Source organism: Cydia fagiglandana, chromosome Z (genome assembly GCF_963556715.1).
Source record: "Cydia fagiglandana chromosome Z, ilCydFagi1.1, whole genome shotgun sequence".
Lineage (NCBI taxonomy): Eukaryota > Metazoa > Arthropoda > Insecta > Lepidoptera > Tortricidae > Cydia > Cydia fagiglandana.
In genome coordinates, this window is record NC_085959.1 from 14,407,048 (window position 1) to 14,432,855 (window position 25,808).

General features: G+C 37.2%; 2 protein-coding genes across 2 annotated transcripts in view; one reads left to right on the forward strand and one right to left on the reverse strand.

The window, feature by feature from the left end:
• LOC134678917 (leucine-rich repeat-containing G-protein coupled receptor 4) lies at positions 1–24,690 on the reverse strand. Its single transcript, XM_063537666.1, has 8 exons — positions 24,282–24,690; positions 4,817–4,981; positions 4,188–4,394; positions 3,841–4,029; positions 3,521–3,751; positions 3,204–3,425; positions 2,870–3,068; positions 1–2,240 (listed from the first exon to the last, which is right to left on the reverse strand). The coding sequence occupies exons 1-8, from the start codon at positions 24,615–24,617 to the stop codon at positions 1,834–1,836; spliced, it is 1,956 nt and encodes a 651-aa protein (XP_063393736.1). The 5' UTR covers positions 24,618–24,690; the 3' UTR covers positions 1–1,833.
• The window catches only part of LOC134678927 (peptidyl-prolyl cis-trans isomerase Fkbp12-like), a 207,818-nt gene that overhangs the window by 4,457 nt on the left and 177,553 nt on the right, over positions 1–25,808 (forward strand). The window lies entirely within an intron of this gene.

Here is a 25,808-nt window from a genome sequence, read left to right on the forward strand (position 1 = left end):
GCATTTTGAACTTTTATTTATTCGAAACAACAACTAGTAGATACAAGGTTAATAATTATATTTTGGAGTAATGAGCTCCGGACCACGGTTTTTATCTTTATTAATAGATAAGTTACATTTTCATATACAAAATTTTCGAATTTTCAGTTTAGGTACATGTATAGGTATTTGATTAATAGGTATACATGTATCGTTTTATATATTTATCATCAATTATTCCGGCGTTGGCGGTATCGTATCTAATTACTCTCTTAAAGCTATTGTTAATCGGCAGTATAAATAACACTAATAAAATATTTAAGCTTAAACTAAGTAATAATATTTGTTACATAAATTACTTTTATTCCCCTTCAAGAAAATTCGACAATGTCATCTACAAGTTAAATACTTACCATATTACCGTAACGCATTACTTCGTTTAATATGTTCTCATATTTTACATAATAGAATTCTTGTTGGGAAACGACTGAGAATTAAATCTTTGGTTTTCCTTCTATCCTTGCAAGCCTTTGGTGTCTCATAAAAAACATACTAAGATGAGGTCAGTGTATTCAAAGTAATTATAAAAATCCGCAATTTTATATTATTCTCGAGCAATAAAACAAGTAATTATGTCGTAGAATTTGGTTATTTCCTGTACTTGACTAAAATACTTTTCTGTACTAATTTCCTAATATTTGAGGAGCAATGTATCTCTACAAATTTTAGCACAAACTTAAAGTATTTACATCCATCCAGAGCCAAATGCTAGGCTCCCAGGGCCTTTACCGTTCCTGAGAGGGTAGATACATTTTTCAGTCTGTTAATGGTCATGGTACGAGTACCTAGCTATCTAGTTTACCTGGTCAATAAATTGTACATCTGCATTTCCTATATTACTGACCAACTTAGTATTAATTTGTATGTAAAATGTAAAAAACAATTTAAATTCCTATAATTTTGCGCGTATGCTGACCTGACAGTAGTCGCTGGTAGGTTAATTGTAGGTTTTCTAAAGTCTAGTTTTTTTAATGAAGCTGATATGAAGTTTTTTCGCTTACACGCTTTTACTTCAATTCTTATACGTGTTTTTGATTACATATTTTAATTGAAATCTTAAAGACTAGCCTAGATTTTGAAACACATCCGGTATCAGATTTTCTGAATTTTGTTTGTTTCGCTGATTATATCCAAACGGAACAGATCTAATAATAATTCAGTTCAACGATAGCAAAAGAAACTCCACTACGAAAAAACACAACCCCATGGAGTTTGGGCAAAATATTTCTACTAAAGTTTGCTGCATAATATTTTACAAGGAATTTGTTTCTGAGACGTGGAGTGTTGCAGGGTCTGACTAGACTTGGTCAATTCACCCTAAAAATGCTCTCAGTACAACTTTTTTTTAATTTTGATACATATAGGTCTAGTGAGTCCACTTTGGCCGTACGCCGGACGTAAATGAAAGGCAAGGCTCTATCTATCCTACAAGAGCTGGCAAGGCACATGGCGGCTGTAGCCCCACTGGCGCTACTCGAAAACGGTTCTTCACGAACCGCCCTGCGGACAGTATTCATGTTGTTACACTTATTATTACTTACGTGCTCGCACATTACAGCCACTTAATTGACGCTACGTAGATACATAAATCAGTAGAACGCATCATCAGTGGTCATAAAATACTACTACTTATATACATCTCAGCTCTAAAAATGTAGGAAGTAGCTACTTTTGGTAGTTATATAATAATTAGTGCACTCGGCCGAGTTAGAGTCACTGCCCTGTTCGGGCCGGGGTCGGTTATCAGTACGTTTTGTTAGGGCGCAGCACTGAGTTCCCGGAGGCGGGCGCGGTTCACTGCGCCGGCGCGTTGAGGTCGCGCAGGCGCAGATCCGCGAGCGGGTGCGGGTGCTGGTCGTCGGGCCACTTGACAACGACGTTGGTGGTGGGCGGCAGCGTGACGGGCGGCTCCACCACCACGGGCAGCCCGCCCTCGTGCTCGGGGAGCACGTGGCCGATGAGGGCGCCGACGCGCCGGTACGCGGGCGGCAGCGGTCGCTGGTCGTCGTGCGGCAGCAGGTGCGCCACCACGATGACGGCGGCGTCCTGCCGCGGCGCCACGTCGTTGAGCGCGCGCATGTTCAGCGCCGGCGCCGCCGCCTGCGTGCCCAGGCACGTCGACGACCCGCTCACACGAGCGTTCAGGCTCTCCAGCATCATCACCATCTCGTTCATCCGTTCGTCGCATAACACCGGATTATCTGGAATGATAACGACCATAATTTTTGGCTATAATTACGTACATTTTGAATATAATTTATTGCACTTAACGAAGCATTGCCAAAGCTCGAAAGGAATACAATAGTTCAGTCATCAACTAAAAGTAACGGATCAGACTACGCGTCAAAAGTATCTACTCGCACTGATTCTCTATATATGTATAATATAAGATATATGTCTCTATATGTATAACAATTAGACTGTGACAAATACTTTTGAACGCGAAATGATAGTTATTATAATCAGAAAACACGGTGCACGGGGCATAGCGCAGCTAGCGTATAAGTACATCATTTTAAATAATTATGTATATTGATCTTTACGAATCGCTAATGCATCTTATAAAGTGTCATGGCAATTCGCGAAGCTTTTGCAGATTAAAAAATTGAACATGAAATAGAATAACGTTAAATGTTTTTATAAATACGAGTACATGTTAGTAAGTACCTACATATTATTACGAGTATGTAATGCCGGCACAAAATCAGAGGGATTAATCTGAAAGCTTAGTTAAACAATTACATTGGCAATTGAAATCTCCTGGATTTGTGCTTTATTGTTTATTTCAATCGTAGTGTACATGTCGCTCAATCTCAACGTGTGGACTTACCTTGAAGGTATATCTTCAGTTTACTGGGGACACCGTTTATGGTACACCGCGTTTTGGACACGAGATCGTAATTGATGGAGCGAATCTTGTTGTACGCAAGATCTGCCATGCACAACGACGGCAGCCCGTGGAAGTCTTTGTCGAGGGTACTAATGTTGTTGTGGTGTGCGATTAGCTCCTCTAGAGATGGCAAAAATGACTGAAAGGTAAAAATAAGGGATTTACACGGAGGCGAAATGGCATGAATTAAACGAAATCAATTTCGCATTCGCTCGCTTAGCATTCTGGTTTACTAGATAGTTATATTAAATTTTATCCTAATGAGCCAACAAACCTTTGAGGTTTCTTCCAGTGTGGCGATGTCGTTGAACGATAAATCGAGAACTTTCAAGTCCTCCAGGCCATTGAGGTCGTCTGATGATATTTGCTGCAGTTGGTTGTTGCTTAGGTTCAGTCTCATGAGGCCATGGAATCCGATTAAAGCGCCCCCGAGGGTTACGAGATGGTTGTGGTCCAAGCGCAACTCCAGCACTTTAGTTTCAACGTCAACTAGGTTCTGAAAAACAAATTAAAGGAAGTTACGTTACCTATTAGATAATGACCAGTAACCGAGAACATCATATTACATAATTAACATTTAATTACAGTTACCTCCATGTTTCCAGTGATGTGATTAATTTTGTTGTGCGAAAAATCGATTACATCTAATTTCTTTAAGCCTTTAATTTCTTGCAGAGAAAACTCTGTTAAAGAGTTATGCGTTAGGTTCAAATAGCGCAACGACTTAAGGCTTCTCAACGAACCATTGAGTGATTTAATTTGATTGTACGAAATGTCGAGATATGCCAAAACTTCAGCTTCCGCGAATTCATCTTCAGCCAACTGTAAAAATAAGGAATTCGATAAGAATGCTTACGTCAGGTAAGATTGCCAAGTCATGTCCATGGTATTTGAAGATGTCGCATACTTACGCTTTCAATTTCATTAAATGAGAGATTGATCTTTGTTAACTTTCGAGATTTTTGCAGAGCCCCATCCAACAGTTTGATGTTATTGTCGTAGAAAAATAGGGAGTCCAGTGTAGGCATCTGCCTTAGGTCCTTGGGCAAACTTTGCAGCTCGTTTTGTGCGGCATGTATAAAGGATATCTTTCTTGATTTCTGTAAACACAAGCAACAACAAGTGAGTACTAGTTCATACAAATTTAATATTCCACTAAGTAGATGAAATAAGTATCGTTATAAAATTCATTTTATTCGGGTTAATACGGTTTCCCGTAAATTTCGTCTAATAATACCTACTTAATTATTATACTTACGATTGGTAATTCGTTCTCGAGGGATTTCAGGTTGTTAGCGTTAATGAATATCCACTCCAACTCGTCCAGGTCTCTGAGCGCGCCATTTAGGCTGTTCAGGCTGTTGATTCCAAGATGAACGTGCTTCAGAGCTTTCGGTAAAGCGTGCCTCTCGATCTTTGATATCTCGTTGTTGGCTATTAACAAGTGTTCGAGTTCTTGTAAGTCCTGCAACATATTTTCTTAAATGAAATATTATTTAGGTACTTATCCTCTCGAATTGCTTATTTACGAATTCACCCGCAATGATAATCTGTTAATCACAATTAATTGAAGGTCCTTCTTTCTTAGGGGAATGAATTAAATGATTAGGTACATGTGAATTGGGATTTGTTTCGTGAAGGAAAACATCGTGAGGAAACCGGACTAATCCCAATAAGGCCCAGTTTCTGCTCTGGGTTGGAAGGCCTGATGACAGTCGCTTTCGTAATAACTTGCGCCTGCGCCAATTCTTGGGATTAGTTGCTGGACCCCAGGATCCCATGAGCCGTGGAAAAAGGCCAGGAAAACACGAGGAAGACGATAATTCGGGATTTCTTTCGTGTGAATATAATCAGTTTCGAATTTGCATTAATAGTAGTAATAGATACTTTAAAGTCGTCCTCGGTGAGCTTGGAGATTTTGTTGCGGCAGAGGTCCAGGGTCTTGGCGTGCGGCAGGTGCCGGACCACGTGGCGCGGGATCTCGGCCAGCGCGTTGTCAGACACACTGAAGTAGTCCACCAGGTCCAGCCTTGTGAACGCGTTCTCTGGTAGCTCACTGGAAATACCAAACACTGCATTCATTTATTGAATAACACGAAAATATAAACCTAAAATGACTGCATTCAGATCTAAGTATCTCAAATTTAGGTTAAGGCCTTGATCCCGATTGAAGACAATACACAGTACAGACACTATCTTACTAATTCCAGTCCAGCTTAAGCCTGGCCTGTAGCGGCCCCGTGGGTTCAGGGTCTTCTTTCACTCACACTGAGTGTAAGCGAGAGCGAGATGGCTGTGCGATTGTGCGTGCCACCATGCTCTTAAATTATAACTTGAAAGTTTTAAAAAAAAGGTAATCAATGAGTTCGATTAAAATAAAATTGCGCATGAACTTTTAACGTTAGCATTTTTGAATTAAAATATAAAATATTCCACCAATGGCTACTCGTGTTATCAACAGCCTTAACTGGTACCAAATTAATTGTTGAGTATATCATATCTGTAATTAGTGCCACATCATTTCATGAGTCAGAAAAGAAAGTTTAGTATGATGTGCAAGATTATATTATAATCTTTAATAGATAAAAACCGACTTCACTAAACAGTTTAAAATGCCAATTAAACTATTTACAACCTTAGTCTCATAATAGGAATTATTAGCCCGGGAATCATCGGGAGCATGCTCCTCGAAGTGAACCCGGGAGTGAAACATGTCGAGTAATTTTCGACTTAAAATATGTGAGTGATACGTTTTAATATATATATTTAATATGTGTGTCTCAAAGGTTCATGATGGTTTTGTTATTAAAATTATTTGATTTCTTGATGAAAATACCTATTACGATAAAACGCTATAGGTATAGGTTAAATATGTAAGGACGGGTTTCCCTCGATTCCTGGAAACTCCTAATATCTTATAAGCATTAAAATGTGTAAGTACATAATATGCTTTCAATAAAATAAATAAATTTTATAATTTGTAGGTTGACTAATAATGAAATGACGGAGTACTGAGGTACCAATCAAAAAACATCAACCGTATTAAGAACCTCCTTTCCTTTCCTTTCGGAATTTTGAAGTTATTTAACAAAAATAATGTTATAACGGAAAAGGCACCGAGGGCACCAAATTTTAATGCTTAGTTTTAGTTATTTTAATTGTAGTTAGTTTTAGTTTTATATTCCTGTTTATGTCCTTTAATAATTTGTAACGAAATGGAATAATTAATTTTATCGTCCTTTTACGTACTAGCTATTTGATATGTAGTTGTATTTGTAGGTACTCGTTATTAAATCAATTATACCTACAGACATGTCGTGATAGTAGCTATCAGTTGCATTCCTTTGAACTCGAAAAGATGCAAATCAAAGTTTATTTACCCTAATCGTCATCTAATGATGATTTGTCAAAAATATTTGTTTTGACACAGGAAGTATGGGCTTTAAGACTTAAAAAAATACTTGGCAGCAGTTAATTGGTTATTTAAGAACGTTCTGGTTCTATATACTAAACAGATAAGCTAAGGTACCTACGTACCTAAATCGACGTCTAGCCATCGGTATCGTTATGACCCACAGCTATCTATTTATGATGACAGACATATTTAACTCACTTGAATAACGTGCATACATTTAATCCGTCAACCGTGAGATAAAGAGCAACTGCATATCAGTGAGCGTCACCGGGCATAATAAAAGTCCAGGGTAAAAATAATTCTTGTGACAAATATAACTTTTATATCGCTCTGACCTGTGCCCTCAAAGTCTAGTAGAAATTAATTACTATAACGGATACTCTTCTATGGCTACGCGCAGACTCTGCTGCATCTCTTTCACGAGGGTCACGTGACTCTTTGCTTCGACATCAAAAACAGAAGAGCGATAATATTAGAATTTGTGTTTTTGTGTAAATACATATACAGGTAGCAGGTACCTACTTACTTCGAGACAATCACTTGTCGTTTTATTGTGCTTTTAGATCATCTCACTGCATATGATGGTGATGAGTCGTGCGAGATAACTGTGCGTTAGAGACTGAAAATGCCATGTCGCGCAACATATGTAGTAACTTAACAGGTAATACTTTGGTTATGCTGGCCCTGCATTGCATGTCAGCCTGAGGCTAATAAGAAAGAGTAAAAAAATAAATCGTCGGGTGACAAGCAAGTGACTAACTAACACCATTGAATTTATTGGAAAATAAACCGTGTTACAAGTGTAATAAAGTGCATTGTTACTTTAATTTTTTGATGGTACTTAGTGACTTTTGCTTGTCACCCGACGAAATATTTCTTTCAAGTGTAACCTACTGTGTAAATTGTGTATTGTTTTGGGCATATGTAATTAGCGATTCGTCTTAAATGTGTTGGATAGGGTACGCTGTAGATTGTTTTTAACTTGTGCTAGGTAATGGCACTTTTTCTGCGGTAACAGTTTAGGTGCTGACTATGTAGTGTAATTGTTTCTAATCTGTAGCTAAGTGGGTACATAAAGGGCGCGAAGCATGTAAGTGCGTTTAGTAAACACTAATGTGAGGGGGTCAACGTTCCGGGGTTATCTGTGCAGGGGCGGCGCCAAACGGCCGCATGGTCGTTCGTCGGCGTCAGCGCCGCGCCGGCCTGTACGTATGTAGGGTCACCAGATACCTACTAATTTCAAAAGCCCTGGCATGATTCCTACTTTTGGATCATAACTTCAGATATGTCATTTTAGTCGCATGATCGTATGTATCTCTCATCAAGTATCTTTCGTCTTTTCCGTATTTCGGCCAAAGTTGTGACAAACTGACAATTGACCAAAATTCCTGAAATATCAAGATCACCCCTAACGTCTGATAACCCTACGCGTGTGTTCTCATCCTACGCCAGTATAACCATCCACTGTCTCTCGTCGCTCAATTCCGCATCATTTAAAATAGGAACTTTACTCGTACAAACTAAGGCCATTCATTAGTACAAACGACATTCATGATATCTGGAAGTCGAAGTATTTTGGTAGGATAACATCCTGTTTCGAATACATATTTAAAACACTATACTTACTGCGCGAAACATGAGCGAAATGACGGAATATGGCTAATTTAAGGTTGACTCACGCTAGCCCCGGCCGCTGCCGGGCCGGAGCTTCAGGCGCGTCGTTTTCTATGGAAAGCACCACGTGATCACCTATCAGCCGTCTTAGAAAATTACATGTCTGACGCCTGGTCCCGGGCACGGCCGGGTCTAGCGTGAGTCATCCTTTAATTAGGAACAGTAACCAACACACTTATTAAAAAATAATAGAGGCTTCTGGTGACCAGAGGGCTGGCCACTATTTCGCCCAGCGTATTAGCATCGCTATACAGCGGGGGAATACGGCCAGCCTTCTGGTAGCGGAAGCAGTTATAAAGTTGACCCAAAAAATTTTTATTAAGCTATGAGCTTCATCACATATGTTTCTTGAGTAATTCTAAGCATTTCAAGCCTGGGAGGCAATAAGAAATGTGTGTCTACTCGGATTTGTAATGGATTCAAACTTTCAACCCCTTTTTAACCCTGTTAGGGGATGAATTTTACAAAACGCTGAAATTACTTTTCCTGTCTTTTAATAATATCCCCAAATACAAAGATTCAAGTCCCGCGTTCGAAAATTTTTTTGATATCCATACAAACTTTCAACTCCTTTTTCACCACCTTAGGGGATGAATTTTCAAAAACGCTGAAATTAGTTTTCTTGTATTTTAATAATATATCGTTTTACGAAGTTTCAAATTCCTAGCTTAAAATAAAACTTGAACCCCATACAAACTTTCATCCCCTTTTTAACCCCCTTAGGAGTTGAATTTCTCAAAATCGCTTCTTATCTCTTGTACACTTTATAAATGTAATCTAGTGTGCAAATTTCAACTTTCTATCTTTTGTAGTTTCGGCTCCGCGTAGCAAAAATCTCCAACCAAATTTTTCACCTTTTTACGTTTTTCTTGTAAAATTACTATGAAATTGAAAAAACAAATATCAGCAATGAATTCTACGTCTTTGGTTTATACGAAAATGATACCAAACTTTCCCTAGTACCCACCAGGATCAGAGTAGATTTTTTTTAAAGATGACGGATGGCGGCCGTCTTTGTACCCCACCCTCCCCCCCCACTTCAGGCTAGAAATGCTTAGAATTACTCAAATATCAGATGTGATGAAGCTCATAGCTTAATAAAAATTTTTTGGGTCATGTATGGCAGCGTTACATAACTGACTCCAGTATGGGCACCTTGCCCGTTGACGGCGATCTAGGGCAAATTTTTTATCTATAGTTTTGTAAGTTTTATTATGTTTGTTTGTTTATTTCTTAGTATTTAAAAATAATATTAATGTTATGTACATGATATCAACGTGACGGACAACAACGGAACACTAAGCATGTCCTGGCATAGTTTTGGCCAGTTTTTTATACTTTTTGACTATGCGAGCACGACACTTCTCTTTCAGCTTCGGCAAAAATTCTTTCGTCTTCCGGTTGTTGTTCTCTACAATATAGATCTCTTGAAATTTTGTGATCAACAATTATAAGAGTCTGTGCGGATAGGGAAGAGTCATAAAATGTACCTATTGGTTTCCTTATATTCCACGAATTTTCGGCACAGACTCCATGGGTTATTTTCAGTATGACGAAGCCATAGGCTAGGATATCGTGTTATTGGGGCCGACACCGTATTAAATGCCTACAATTACTATATTATTACAATTGTTAGAAGCAAAATACCAACTTGGAAAGAAGAGGACTTCTAAACTAATATTTGCGAGTGCGAAATCAGGCTTATTTGAGCCACGCAGGCTCTTTAGCCACGATTAATTATTACCTACAGTTAAATAAGTTTTTCTACTCCCGTACTTTTATTTGTCATTTAAAGGCTCGTGCACACATCTTTAAAACCCTACCTTATAGTTGTGAAGACAAGTCTTTAGTCCATTCCCCAAAAAAGAATTTTTGCATACACGCAGTATCTTTTTGACGATTTTACGATACTTCGTGTAATGACCACTTAAAAAATATTGAATGAAATACAGTGTTGCCAACCTTATTTTAAATGCCATCTCTGACAAATAAGTGAACCATAGACTTTTTTTTTATTTTATTCATTCATTCATTCTTTTCCCGCCCATACCAAAGAATATAATACTCACTAGGAGAAGAACGGTAACTCCATACAAAAAAATGTCCCCAACCGTTTATACGTTTATACTAGTGGCGCCGTCTTTGTGTACCAATGGAACTAAAGTTGACAACCGGTTTAGCCTGGCGGGTATTGGTAGGTATATAGTAATTCTGTTGATAAACATATTTGTTTTCTTCATATCACGAAATATATGCAAGATGCAAATATTACCCCTTGTTTGTGGTATTATCAATTGATTTAAATAAAAGGCATGTTTATGTTTATAACATTATATATATTATTTATTAAAAAATGTTTTACATATAAAAATATACACTGAAAACTGGCAACTTAATAAAAAAATAGACATTAATAAAGCGCATTCACAAAGTTTTCAGTACCTTTTATACAAATAACAGGCATGCCTACCTATTACACTTTACACACAGATACACTACACTTTACACACGGCATTTTACACAGATTTCCAACTTATATTCATACATTTCTTCACGGTTAATTAATACGCTTTCCAGATGCGTTATGACTCGGTTCCTTCTGAACCCACTAAAGTTGTAAATTTCACTCTGGCTGCTTCAACAGCCGTTGCTCCGCATTTAGCACATTTTCTATGTGCATTGCTGTAATCCATGTAGGTACAGACTTACAGTCTTAAGTGGTACGTAGCGGTACACGTTGTATGTATTATTTAAAGAGTTAATAAATAAAATTTTCGTTATGAACTTTAACCACAGCAGTTGGACAGAGTCATTGACAAATATATTTTTTATTATGGTGGGTAGACGTACCTACCCTCCATATATTTTATGAACATTGATAAAGACAGTTGGAAGCAAATATTCATTATAAAACTTAATCGCATGTAATTAAGTTTTAAGCGTTTTAAGTCCCGTTTTATGATTAATATTGTATAAAATTCGTGATAATTTAAATCAGAGTTGGGAGCAATGTTGCTGTAGAAAAATGTTTTTATTTTTATTACTCGCAACTTTTTCCCGGAGGCCAACGCAAACATAGAAGCTTAAGGCGCACACATGCGCAATTATTTGGGGACATAACTTTCTTAGGAAGTGAACAGGCCTTGCCCATACCCTCAATTTTTGCTACTTCTTGATTTAAAAAATATTTGTTAAATTTACAATTTTATTTCAAAGTAAGTGCTTGGTCGTCGAAAAAGTATTGTATGCAACGTTGTTTAACTGAGTCAAAAAATACTCGTGGCGTCTTTATTAACAATTTTCGGCTTCGCCTCAAATTGTTACTCACGCCACTCGCCTTTTTTGACCTTTCTCAAACAACGGTTGCATAAAATACTATTATCTACACACATATTATAAAGCCTCTATGATGCATTCACAAGAACTGGAAATTACGTCCAGCATAAAGATAAACTGTTTTGTAAGAAATTTCTTATCTGTAAAAATGTTCTTATATTGCATAATTATAACATCTATATCCTCGTCTCTTCCCATTGCACTGGGTTAGCTTAAGTGCAGCCACTTTGTTTGCTGATAGGCATAGTCACTGGACAGGCCCAACCCAACTCCTTGATGTCCCTCGGACATTCGTCAGCAAGGTAGTAAGTGGTCTGCCTCTCCCTCCCTTTGCTGCAGCCATGGCTTTTTTCACAACGTGATTTTTGGGTCATCACACGTAGGTATGTCCAACAACCTTAGTCAATATTTAGGTGCCACTTTAAAAGTGCCCCGAATGATGCGTAACCTTTTACGTGAGCTTTCACAAAATCAAAATCGCACCATCCGTTGCAACATACAGACAGATACATTGGCGTCAAACATATATCCCTCTTTTTGCGTTGGGAGGTAAAAAGCGAGCTAAGTGAGGAACGGAAAAAAGGAGTTAAAACTTTTCATAGATCTATTATCAAGGGTAGTCAATCTCGTAGTCTGAAATTAAGTATAACACGAAGTTATGTTGTAAGTTAGATAAGTAGGTACCTATTAAACATGACCGAGAAAATTCAGCAATATAAAATCCGCTTGTATAGGTAGAGGACAGTAGCCGAGATGGTTGTTAAAGCGAACGATGCATAATTGACGTACCCGCTTAGGCCAAAGGGTAATTAAATTACAAAACGAGACCAGAGGGCCTACCGCGAACCACGTTCGACGTGTTGCCTCTCTGTCGTACTTGTAAACTCATTCGTAAGTGTGACAGGGAGGTGACAGGGAGGCAGGCAGCCAAACGTGGTTCCCGGTAGGCCCTCAGCAAATACAATGAAGCGAACCGCGCTAGGCTGGAAACTGGGCGTGATTGCATGCTATACCATTTCCTGCAACCGAAAACGAGGCAGAGGCACCATAGAGTTATATATTTGACAGAGGGAATGTCACTTAAGACAAACTGTGACACTGCAATGGCGGACGGTTTGAAAATGTGCGTGTAGACGAGTGATACCATGTAACACAAATTCTCCCCTAATGGTGAGACAATCTTTTCAATATCGTCCTTGTTTTCAAATATTAAAATAGGGCAGTTTTACGTTAGACAATAAAAAAAGTGTGTACCTAACTGATTTTATAGGTCTTGAAAATGCGCATTGTTGCACAATTACTTTGTGCAAATATTATTTTCAATACCTAATGACATTTAACTTGCATATCTAGTTTCAAACAAAAAATAAATATAAGGTAATTGTACTAGTGCTCGACATGTTAATGCCCAATAGATGACACCTTGCTGTCACCTCTATTGAAAATGACTTAAGTTTCAAGATGACATGTACTGGACTGGGACCGCGTCGAGCACCATGAGTATGTTTACCTTACATAACAAATAAACGTTAACTATCAAACATTATTCATGTAAACGTCTTTAATCTCCTTATTATCGTGAAATTACCATACCGACCTAGTTTGAAATGCAAAATCAATAATTTAGCTATTTACCTAAATATCCTAAATCTCTTATAATACATAATGATTTAATAAGAAGGGAATCAATTACCCTACTTTCGGGAAATTACCCTATTCAACTTACTGGTCACACTCCTGTTTCACATTTATAAACAATGAAATATGGAGATTTTATGTACTATACCGTGATAATTGATAAAATTAGCTATGAAAAGTTATTCCGTCACTTTTTTTCTTTCGATCGGTACAATTCTTGCAGGATTTAACTACGCATGCCGGCATATTTAACATTTTATTTGGACAAATTTACTTCACTGACGTTTCGAACCGACTGACGGCAAATTGGTGGATGAGGGCATTGAGATAAGTGTCAATGTGTGTGTGTCACGCGTAAATACTAGAAAATTGGTGGATGATGGAATCACAGTTTTTGTCTTAGCAAAACTACGTCCGTAGTATTCTAGGTCCATGAGAGGCACATTATATTTCACTTTATAATTTGCTCAAATAATAAAGATTTTCTAGTATTTCACATATATTGGAGCGGCCGAGGTGCTCAGAAGTCTGAACACGCACTCTAGCGAAACTCTAGCGCCAGACAATAGACCCGAGACCCGTGTTCAGATATTTGTGAGCATCTTGGCCGCTCCGATATATCTGACGGCGACTGTGCTAACTGGGACACTAGCGACCCGCCTCGGGTTCGCACGGGTGAAACACAAAACTCTAATAATTTATACACTTAAACCTTCTTCAAGAATCACTGGATAATAGACTATTGATAGACGAAAACCTTTCTGAGTTTACCGCGAATATACAAACAGACAGATGCGGCGGGTGACTTTGTTTTATGAGGTGTAGGTAGTGATTATAACACAATATTTTAATCATTAAATAATAGCAGTCTGCTTTTAATAGCAGCGGGAATTATGTATGTATAAGTACGAATAGATACCGACGTAGGTGAGTCACAAGAAGAGATCTAACAAATAACGACGCCTGATGTGCAGGTTTTGGGGACTTCCGTTGATTCATGATGGTTAGCTATTTCACCGATTTCATTTTTTACTCAAAAGTTATCAAGGGAAAACCCCTTCGAAATAACCTAGATTAAAAAAGCAGAAATGATCAATTACACAGTGACTGCCAAGAACCACGTAAATGTGTGTTCATTTTGTACTTGGACACGGGGCGCCCGGCACCGAAAGTGTTAATAAGTATAAGAAGTTCTAAGATACAAACATTCTACATATATACCTATAAACATCGATCGTAGACGTAGTATTCGGTTAAAAATATAAATGATAACACATATTACACATAACATAATAGGTACTTAACTTTGTCAGAGATAATTATTTGTTATGTAACTTATGCAATAGCTTAGCTAATAATTTGCCTGTCGTGTTATTTAAGAACGTTAAAAGGATTTGCCACAATGTAAACGCCGGCAAGGTCGGCCTAAGAGAAGATGGCAGGACGAACTAGACGCATTTCTCAGCAACTGGACGGATGCTGCAGTTAATCGGGAGGTTTGGAAGTCTAGGGGGGAGGTCTTTGTCCAGCAGTGGGATACCTTATAGGCTCGTTAAAAAAAAGGAAATCAAATGAATTTTTGATTTAGATTATTTTCTCAAACATGCAATGAAATATTGATGTTATGTTCCTTATAATAGGCTGCGAAGTATGACGTTTCAGGTGCGGCTAGGTCAAAAGGTCGTTAATGGAATTTCATACACATCTTGCAGGCCTAGGCCGGCAAAGTCCTCTTTTTTAATTTTCATTTCACAGATATTTGTGACACAGCATCGTGGCATTCATCCATTAAAAAAACTAGAGGCAGTATTTGCTTTATGGTTCGTAATGACACTCTGCCACTGCGCCTATAAAAAAAAACAAAAAACAATGTTTGCTATTATTTTGTAGTTTTATTTGTATAAAATCAACATGAACTTAATAAATAATACATTCTATAATTTTATAATTTTAAATTATAAATGTAACTACACAAATAAAAACATTTAAAATATTTCATCTAAACGTTAGCGGTAAAAAGGTCTACTCAAACACGCGTAGTGATTTTTTTAAAATTGTTATGGAGGTAAAGTTGAAAAATATTCATTCTGTTTTATTGGATTTATGGTGCGTTGTTGATTTTTTGACTTTAATATGAGTTCCGACGAAATAATGAAATTAATATTAATTGTAATCGTAGGTGTTGGAATTGGCAGCGTAAGCAGAATTGATTTTAAATAACTTGCTGCCTCTGCCGCCAAGTCAAAGACGAAGTATGTATATGGTTGCTTATGGCAATTTTATTATTTGAGAAATTAAGAAAAATGGCTTACAGTTTATTAGAAACAGTTTTGTGGCATATTTTAAATGAATGTAACTACAAATTCGTCAACACTGTGGAAATTATACTTATATACTCCATGCATAAAGCAACGATGTATGTGAAACATGATATCAACATGAAAGACTATGTAAACCTTTGTGACGAAAACGACAGTCAGACGGATACAAGGCGAAAAAATCAAAGATACATGAAAATATACGGGTAGTAAAAATACACGACTCGTGTAAAACATACGCGTGATAATGATATAGGTACGTGTTGGTTATATTTTGGGTGTAGTTTACTTTTAGTTTTTTCTATAAATAAAACTTGGGTTTCGTGGATATTTTATTTTATTTATTTCATTGCATGTTTGAGAAAAGCACTATACATACCTCGGCGGGAAATGGGGTTGCCCGCGCTCAGACCTATCCGGCCTCGCTTCGCTCGGCCGTCTATATGTCTTCGGCCGGCAACCCCTTTCGTCCCGGCCTCTGTAGTAATGTACTATTAAAGCATACTAAAAAAAGTCATGTTTTTCTTAAAGCATTACATTACAAATAAGACAATGTAGGTACGTACTTAAGATTGCGGTCAAGAAATAAACAATCATTTAAATTACTAGTGCTCTTTACGTCGACGGCCAATCGTAAAGTCCGCTAGATCATGAAATTCCTAGGCATATCATGAATGTCATTTTATGATCTGACTAGCCACCACCATCCATATCGTTCAAACCTCATCGTTTAACGATTTGCCTGGCGCCGTTTAGGCATTACGAATAAGTAGGGTGTCCATGTCCAATGCTTCAGCGAATGAACAAATGGTGAGAATTAAGGTAAATAAAACCGGATCCCTTTGTTTGACAATTATTGAAAGTCATAATGTATTGTCAGATCTAGACACGCGGCAGCGTGTCAAGCCAAGTTCAAGCAAAGGAACTGGCTAGCCAGCGCCAAGTGTAATATTACACGAACCACTTGGTGCCACTTTTGACCCTTCTATAACTCAAAACGTCTTTAACGTAAACACATAAAACTACGTGTGTTTAATTATATCCATAAGGACATCTAGAAGCCCAAATTTCATGAAGCTAGCTCAAACGGTTATAAAGATATGAAGGTCAAAAAGTCGTAAATTTTAAGACTGACTGACAGACTTATAGTACCTAAACCTAACCTACTTCCAGATGACCTAGAAGGATGAAATTTGGAATCCAGCTCAGTTATTGTGTGAAAGCGTAGGAAAAAATCTAAAAATAAAAAAAAGTTATAAAATAGGGGGGGTCCCCATACAAAAAAACCATTTTTTATTGTGACTGACATATAAGTACCTAAACCTAACCTACTTCCAGATGACCTAGAAGGATGAAATTTGGAATCCAGCTCATTTATTGTGCGAAAGCGTAGGAAAAAATCTAAAAATAAAAAAAAGTTATAAAATAGGGGGGGGTCCCCGTACAAATTACTTTTTATTGTGACTGACATATAGTACCTAAACCTAACCTACTTCCAGATGACCTAGAAGGATGAAATTTGGAATCCAGCTCGGTAATTGTGTGTAAGCGTAGGAAAAAATCTAAAAATAAAAAAGTTAAAAAATAGGGGGCGTCCCCATACAAAAAACCTGTAATACGCGCTAAACAACCGGCCAACGGCGTGTCGTTGGCGGCGCGCGGCACCACATAATTAATACAAAGAACAGAAGTAAAAAACATGCAGCGGAAACACAAGAAAAAACATTAAATCTCAATACCTGCCTAGTTTTCTTTACAAAAAGTAGTGATATCCCATCAAAAACATAAATGTAAAAAAGGAGAGCCAAGTTCAATACAAAAATTATGCTTGGCTGTGGGGTTCGCCGCAAAAAGAATGGAGATCTAAATGAGTGCCAAGTTCTATGCAAAATCCAAATATGTATTTATAGGAACAAAATAACGTTATAAACAAGTATTAAACTCTATTTCTTTGCTTTATTGGATACCTATAACAATTGCTGTTATTTAAAAAAAAAAGTGAGATCTTAAAGTAGGTTAGATTTGGCTTGGCCAGTTTTTATCAGAATTACAAAATATATATATGTTGAATAACTTTATAAAATGACTGATGTAATGAAAACTGGCCAAGTCAAATCTAACCTGCTTTAAGATCTCGCATTTTTTTAAAATAACAGCAATTGTTATAGGTATCCAATAAAGCAAAGAAATAGAGTTTAATACTTGTTTATAATGTTATTTTGTTCCTATAAATACATATTTGGATTTTGCATAGAACTTGGCACTCATTTAGATCTCCATTCTTTTTGCGGCGAACCCCACAGCCAAGCATAATTTTTGTATTGAACTTGGCTCTCCTTTTTGACATTTATGTTTTTGATTGGATTATCATTAGCCAAAGTTCTGAAACCGTTCACTTTTCAGGATTTTCGAAAGGTTATCCTATAGGTAGATAAGTTAGGTTTGTTTTATGGCAATCCTAAAAAATTACACGTTTTTGAAAAAAAACATATTATGAGTAAAGAAAATGCGGGCAAATAATACATCATACTTTTATGTTAATAAATAAATAATAATAAATGACTTAAAACTTTATGGGAAATAATAGAGACCAAAAAAAACTGGGACGTACAAGTAACGATGTTGTGTAAAATGGACGTATATAATTACGGAAGTAAGTACCCCCCTTATCCGAAAGTTTCAATAAATATTGGAAAAGCCTCCAAAAGGATGATAATTTTATTTTAATTCTATCTTTATTTTATCGTCGGTTTATGGGATTATATGTATTTGTATAATCCAGGCCAAATTACGGCATTCTACTTCTAATAAGTATTAACGCATTCACTGCCAGGGGGCGTGGCCTAGGAACAAACTTGTATGACGGTGGACGCACATGTGCGTCGAGGGCAGTGAATGTGTTAATATAGCCTGGTGGTACACAAGAAGAAGACAGACGTGGTGAAACTAATTATACTGACTGACTATTAGGTAGTCAAATTCTTAACTAAAAACAATCTTACTCATTGTAATACCTCGATACATTACATTACTTAGGGGTCATCCATTAATTACATCACACGTTTAGGGGGAGGGAGGGGGTCAAGAAAATGTGACATATTGTGACATGGGGGAGGGGGGAGACACAAACTTTGTGACGTCACTTTAACTTCATCAGTAACCGAAAATTTATTTAAATTATTTTATTCGCTGTACATTTAAATAACAAGTTTTTAAAACGATAATCTATTTTATTCGTTTAATTTTCTTTCCTAAGCAGTTTTGGGTTATAAAATTACTAATATTTATATCGTCAAAAATATTTTGATAAAATATTAATAATATTTAGGTACTTACTTAATTCGATTTGGCGATATCGTAGAAAAAATGTGACGTCACACTAGGGGGGAGGGGTTTGCCAAATTAAAAATAAAGTGTAATGTGGAAGTAGTAGATAGTAGTGGCTAATAGTTTGAGAACAAATTAACTTACTCAGTAAACCGGGCCCAATCAATCCGATATCCGAAGATGCACGAAGTATGCATTGCTCTATCTTGGTTTATTAAGTATTTTCCTTGCGAGATAACAAATGTTTATTGTATTGTGTGTTTATTGATTAATAATACCTACACATGAATAAATTGACTCATTAAACCGTGAACATAGATTAATGTTGATGAAAAAGTAACATTTTAAGAAGCATTGAAACTCTTGTACATTATATCGGCAATAATTCTGATTGAATATTATTGGGGTCTTTAAATAAATAATAAGTTTTTGGCCATAATTTCATTGTTGGTACAAGCTTTTATCGCTGACTGTACTTTTCTTACGACAGACAACTAATGCTCATCGAGACAATTCTAAAAACCCGTAACACAATTGTAGGTAGGTTGCGTTATTTCATCACAGAGTTCCTATTACCACCTCCTATCTCCATCATCAGATCAGTTCGACAGTACCATATTATTGTATTGTCATTAGAACTACATACAGCTGCCAATTTTCACGACGCTACGATCCTTGGAAGATGTTTAAATTAGTTACATTAGATTCCATTAAGTACATAGTTAGTTACATACAGGTCCACCTAATAAAAGCTTGTTAAAATAAGTTTATGGAAAAAATATTTTATCGCTGACTGTACTTTTCTTACGACAGACAACTAATACTTATCGAGACAATATTCTAAAAACCCCTAACACAATTAGGTTGCGTTGTTTCATCACAGAGTTCCTATGGCCACCTCCTGTCTCCATCATCAGATAAGCTCGATGGTACCATAATATTGCATTGTTATCCGATTTATACATGCATGCAAAATTTCAGCTCAATCGGAAACCGGGAAGTGGATCAAATTTAACTTGCAAGATTTGATTACAGACAGACAGACAGACACCGGTCAGGTGAAACTAAATAAAAGCTTGTAAAAACGCGATTGTTCAGAGGATAGTGGATGACCAATTTTAGCCAAGTTTTCCTCTTTGGATATTGACATTATGAAAAATATTTATATACAATTTGAAAAACCTACCGATAGGATATATTAGGTATGCGTTCGAGGCACCCAACTAAGTATCAAAATAGTTCTACATGGTTCAACTATGAAACGTAAAGGAATCGCCGTTAAATTTCAAATATTGCATTTCATTACTCATGCTCTATTGTTGTTCTAAAAAGTGTGCAGATTATGATACGTTTCTGCACTAGAGCATTTTACTCTGCTGGTACAATTGTTTCCTTTTTTTATGATTAGTAATTGATATTTGGTTTAAAATGGATTTATTATACAATTTCATTCTGATATTTCACTCCCCATTTCATACATAACGATAATTTTGCCTAAATTGTTGAAAGTACCCTCAAGAAATACTGTAATAAATTAATAATGTACCTACTTAACTTAGTCATGTTTTAAAAACGTATACATTTTACTTTCCTCGTATTCGAAATGAAAAGCACTGCGTTCGAGCGCTAAACTACTCGGCAGAAATGAATACCCTTCATCCCTTGGTTAACAATCTACTATTGTGAGGTCGTTGTGTAAGGAAAGCCCCCTCTGAAAATGAGTTTCCTACCGAAGTTTCGGTATCGGCAGGTTTCCGCGTAAAAACCATGTTTCAGCCGAAGGAAGGAAAGCTTAGGCCCTTCGACCTGCCTTCGACTAAGTTGTACGAATTGTTTACGATCTCAAAATAACCAGCGATATTGAATCCATTAATTAAGTTTACTTTGTCTTTACTCGTATGTCTGTTCTACCACTTGTACAGTGGGCTGTGCTCTGAAGAATTGTTTGATATGATGATGTCTACAGTTTCTTTCTTTTCTTTTCGCGCTCTTTTCGCTAGCTCCCACATTGCTCGTTGGCGGCATTGGCGGCAGGGCGTTCGCCCTCACATCTTGGAACCTAATTAGTTGTGGACTATGTGTTTTAAGACAAACTTCCTTCCGCGGACGCTCTGAGGATCTGTCGGGGGACTACAGTATGAGGTTCTTAAAAAAAAGATCTACACAAAGAGTTTTTAGGGTCGGTAAAACGCGTATAAACCCTGAAGCTCGGAGTAGGGCATTTTCGCGAGAAGAGATCCATTCAACTTTTTCATTCAATCTAAGGTAGGTAGGTAATTTTAATATTTTTCCTACTCAGAATAACGAGCACTTTAGATCTAGGAGAAAAAAATACTTAGGTACCTACTCTCCATTTTGTAACTGCCTTACAAAGTGTTTGAAAAATGGTTACGGATTGGAAAAACAAAAGAGTTAGAGAAAATTAGAAACAAACATTAATTTTTCCTATTATCTTGGGTACATATATTTTAGTTTTTGCCCCTGCACCGGTTAAACTGTTTTAATATTTTTGATCCCTTTTAAGGCTGTTTACGAAATCGCATTATGCCTCTCTTTGCCTCTAAATGTGCCTCTTTATTTGTCTATTTATACTACACTATAGAATACAGTGTAGTCTAAATCCTAAAACCTATAAAAAGGCTCTATATCTTTAGGTATTAAATAAAAGTAAACAAATAAACATTTTCGGGTAGTTACAATTATGTATGATGATGATGATGATGATGATGTCCTCCCAGACGTATCCGTCGACGGCGACATACTGAAAAGTTTTTATTTTATTTATTATGAGCGTTACTTATTATTGAAAGGGGTTTACTTAACTAACGAGTACATACTAGTGACTAGCAAATTCAAATTTGGTTTTGAAAGTCCGGCAGCACAAAACACAGTAGAGCTGTCCAGATGAGTTGTATGTATAGTTGTAGGAGGGCTTGGGCCGAGTTTTTCGGAGCTGACGTTTGGCGTCAAGACCTTCAAGCCGAGTGCGTTCAATGTTATCAAGATCCGTATTGACAGCAGTTCGCCAGTCCGATCTCCGTGTTGCAAGCTCCTCCCACGTCTCGCATGATATGCCGGTGGCTGACAGGTGGCGATTATGTATAACATTTATTGGTTAACCAACAACCAACCAAATACAAAACCGCCTGGATCTGTCACTGAACGACCTGACTAACCTAACTACATTATTTTATAGTGTAATATTTTCATCTACCCTCAATTGGCTTAAGGAGACATTTGAGGGTAGATTTTATTTACTTTTATTTAAATACCTAAAGATACAGACTATATAGTGGATTGATTATACTAAGCTCTACCTAACCAATAGCTCTAGAATATACAGTTTTTCGCCACAACCTCAAATTTAATTGGGTCGATGGTCATCTAAGGCACAGAGATACTACCCGTTCGCTTCAAGTTGGCAATCGACGACTGTTACATAATAATGTCACAGGTACAATTACTAGTATTATCGACAAAAAATATTTCGTAGTGTATTATTAATGCTTACTATATTTAATATTTTTTGTGATTGTATGAAATGTAAGAAATAATAATTAAAGTGATTTTAAAGCTGCGGTAGCCGAGTGGATAAGGCGAGGCGTCAGAGGGAGTGACACAGGGAAGCGGGCCGAGAGGTAGTTGCCTACTTGAAACGAACGGGTAGTAGGAGCTGAACTGATTGATAATTTCAGTCCATGTGTGGTGCGCTCGACGATGGTATTTTTCGAAATAGCGTTGTGAACAGATTTTTTTTAAATCAAGTGAAATTTCTCTGTGTTATAGTTACATAATTCTTTTATACATTCTTTTTAGCTCTACTATAGGCGCAAGCGAGGCTTTAGCTAACGAACGCAGTTTAATGTGTCAAACCCGGCGCGCTCATTCTTTCTTCCGAGGTCAAACCTTTCCTTACCTACGTAACTACGTGTACCTCACCTATTATGAATAATTAAGTTAACGTATATTCTTTAAATGTCGGGTAGACCGAGGCAAAACGGATCATGAAAAATATGAAGATGAAGCATTTGAAAAATTGCATTGATATGAGTGCCCTAAAATATTGCTGTATACCTATCTCGTGCGATGCCAGTCATATGATATTTTCAATATCAACCATTTTTTGTCTGACCTGATTCGCCCTGTGATCCGACACGCCTTGGTCTACTACAGTTAGAAAAGGTTTCTATTTTTCATACAAATTTACATCGTAAGCGCAGTCTGGAAAACCAGTCTCGGAATTGTGTTGCATTCTGTTCTGAAATGAACTTCAAGCCGACTCGTACCTACCTATATATATTTCAACCGCATACATTGATTATCATAATTGATTAGGACTTTGGTATTTATAAGCGATTTGAAGTAAGATCTGTATATTTGATGATTGTCAATAACTACAAATCCTAATTGAAGGTTTATGCTTGCTAGCAAATGACGGGTTAATCGGGTTAAGGTTAACATAGCAAATGTAACGTTTGGGCTAAATAAATTACTTGTTATCTTTGTTTTGCCATGATTTTGTTATTATCAAAAAAGTCGAGAAAAACAACAAAAAGAACTAAAAATTATAGATACTGAGCAAACCATCGAAGCAATGAGACTATTTATGCAAAATCTCGAGCCAAGGGGGCTGCTATCTCGTTTAGAACCCTCAAAAGCAACGTAACTGCAATAGCAAACAACGGGCACTGTAACTTATTAGTACACCATTTGTGGGTAAATATAGTGAATACGACACGTCCAATACGATATCATTCAATTTTAATGCTTTAGACGCGACCTCCGATAACCCTGGCTAACTATCGACCAGCCTCTCCTAGATGTCGTCCACACACGATTCTACTAATGAAAGGTTATAAAGTGATTAAATAAATGATCATCTGCCACCTAAACCGCGACCACATTCCTACTAACACAAGCTACTAGTTTACTTTACCTAGGTACCTAAACTTTAAAACGACAAGACGGTACTTCATCTCTAGGACATGATTCGATTTAGAGTCATGAAAATCTCAAAATATTAATTGATTGATTGAACGAGCTCACAGGTCACGGGCAGCTCAATAATAGGTGCCTTATGACTTATCGAAAACTAGAAAATACTCACATATTATATATATACCAACGAATTACTCAACTATCGTAATGACATCGATCTCATTTGAGTGGGCATTAATAATTGTTGTTACGGAGCTGATAACATGAATATGGGTTCAATATAACAAAATTCACACTAAAGGGAAATTTACTGAGACGCCGAGACAGTAGTCTGTTGATAGAAGTATGTAATTGTTTACTGTGGTGGAGGCAATAGATGCATTTGTTCTCTGGGTGAGTATGGGCAATATGGGTATACAAAGGACGAGAGTGGTGTGGTGCACCACCAGACCGCGACCGGCCGCCAACCCTGGCGAGGGCGCCGCCCACTGCTTTGATAACGACTCGATCCTCATCGTTGTTGTCCTCTTCTTATCAGAAACCTGTTGTTTACTTATACATCTCACACGGTATTTTGTAGCGAATGACATGAACACAGATCTTAATTAAAATAATTAATTTCTAAATTACACACAGCGACACGATTTGTGAAATTGATGTTGGAAAGGTAAGAGTCCGATTTAGGTAATGTATATCGTAATTAAACTTGCCTTAGATTGTCATTATTCAGTTTCAGTTTTGTGATAGAGAGGCCTAGTTCCCGAAAACTATGATCTGCAATATCCGGCAGCTGCGAGTGGGATATGTCGAGTCCAATTTTTGTTTCTGGGCTGAATTTATTGGTGAGGGCTTTGGCGATCTCTTCGTAAGCTTTGATCCGGTGGCAGAGGACGAGGATGGCACCGGTGTTGGAGTCCTCGCGCCGGCAGGTGCACGGGGATATCTCCCTGCGCATGGCGCAGTGGAGGCTGGCCCCGGCGCCGAGCTGGCCGGCCAGCGCGCACAGGAGCGTGGCCGCGAGCACGTGCTTCTGCGCGACCATCGTGCGTACCGTGCGGGGCTGATCGCGCTACTGCCGCCGCGAAACTCCGACGTCCCGGCCGAGCGCTCAAACAAAACACCCCGCGCCACTCTGCTCCATTGCGTGGTCGAGTGGGTGCGAGTACGAGTGGCCGCGGAAATCGAACTTTACAATTAGCTTCCGATAAGTACATATTTATATATCTGCACATAGGAAAGTTTTCTAGCAAGGCACCAGATACACTCATCTTAACAAGAGCAACCGAGGCACTAAGTATATATTATATACCTCCAAATTATATACAATTGTACAGTCAGAGACTTTAATTTCCTACCTTTCTAATTAATTAATTAACATTTGTTGCATGCAATAACCCTGTTTTGACTATCATTGTTTAATTTTGATATTAATGATATTATCATACCAACTGATTTGTATGCCAATATGCAGAGGCACGACATATTGATACTGCTATATTTATTTTCATCACACTTGCTCGAAAAATATTCTATTTCATGCAGGTGGACTGAAGGACAAAAGCCTTTATTGTTCCCACGGGAGTTATGGATTGTGAAAAAAAGCTATGTCACGAATTCATACGAACCATGTAAGTTATAAATACCTACGAGTAAAATAATTTGTTTAAATTCAAAGTATAAAGGAGTTTTACGTTTAATATACCGGCGTTTATTGTTTAATATTTTTGTTTATGCTTAAAAATATACAATTTTCATTAATATATTTTTTACACAGATTTCAATTTCTGTTGAATGTGGATGGGTCTGTGCCTTCGATACCTACAATGCCAAAAAATTTCAATATTTTTCGCTTAAAATTTAGTTTTTACTTCGTATTTAAGTGTGATGAAAAACACTGTGTGTAATACGGCTGTCGCGAATCTCGTCTCGAATAGAGTTTCAACCCCGCACGTTGCACAATGACCGATTCCTTCTGATTTCCTAATTAATATTTGGTTACTATTATTTTAAAGCGATTTTCAATAATAAAAAAAAACAAGGTATAAGTACTTGATGTTATATATTTGGTAAAAGCATCAGTGGACTCAATTCGTGAGTAGCTTCCAGATTTCAACATCATTCTCTCTTTACTACTATACCATAGTATAGGTAGACATTTCACTTCTACCACATACAATCTTACATACATATAATTTACCTCATAACATTAAACAAAAAAATTAGAGTTTATTTT

Coding starts and splice junctions, on each gene's coding strand:
- LOC134678917 (XM_063537666.1), bottom strand. CDS start 24,617: ATGGTCGCGCAGAAGCACGTGCTCGCGGCCACGCTCCTGTGCGCGCTG. Junction 4,982..24,281: donor ATAATGACAATCTAAGGCAA/GTTTAATTACGA, acceptor ATTTCCAGTGAG/CTACCAGAGAACGCGTTCAC. Junction 2,241..2,869: donor ACTGAAGATATACCTTCAAG/GTAAGTCCACAC, acceptor TTATCATTCCAG/ATAATCCGGTGTTATGCGAC.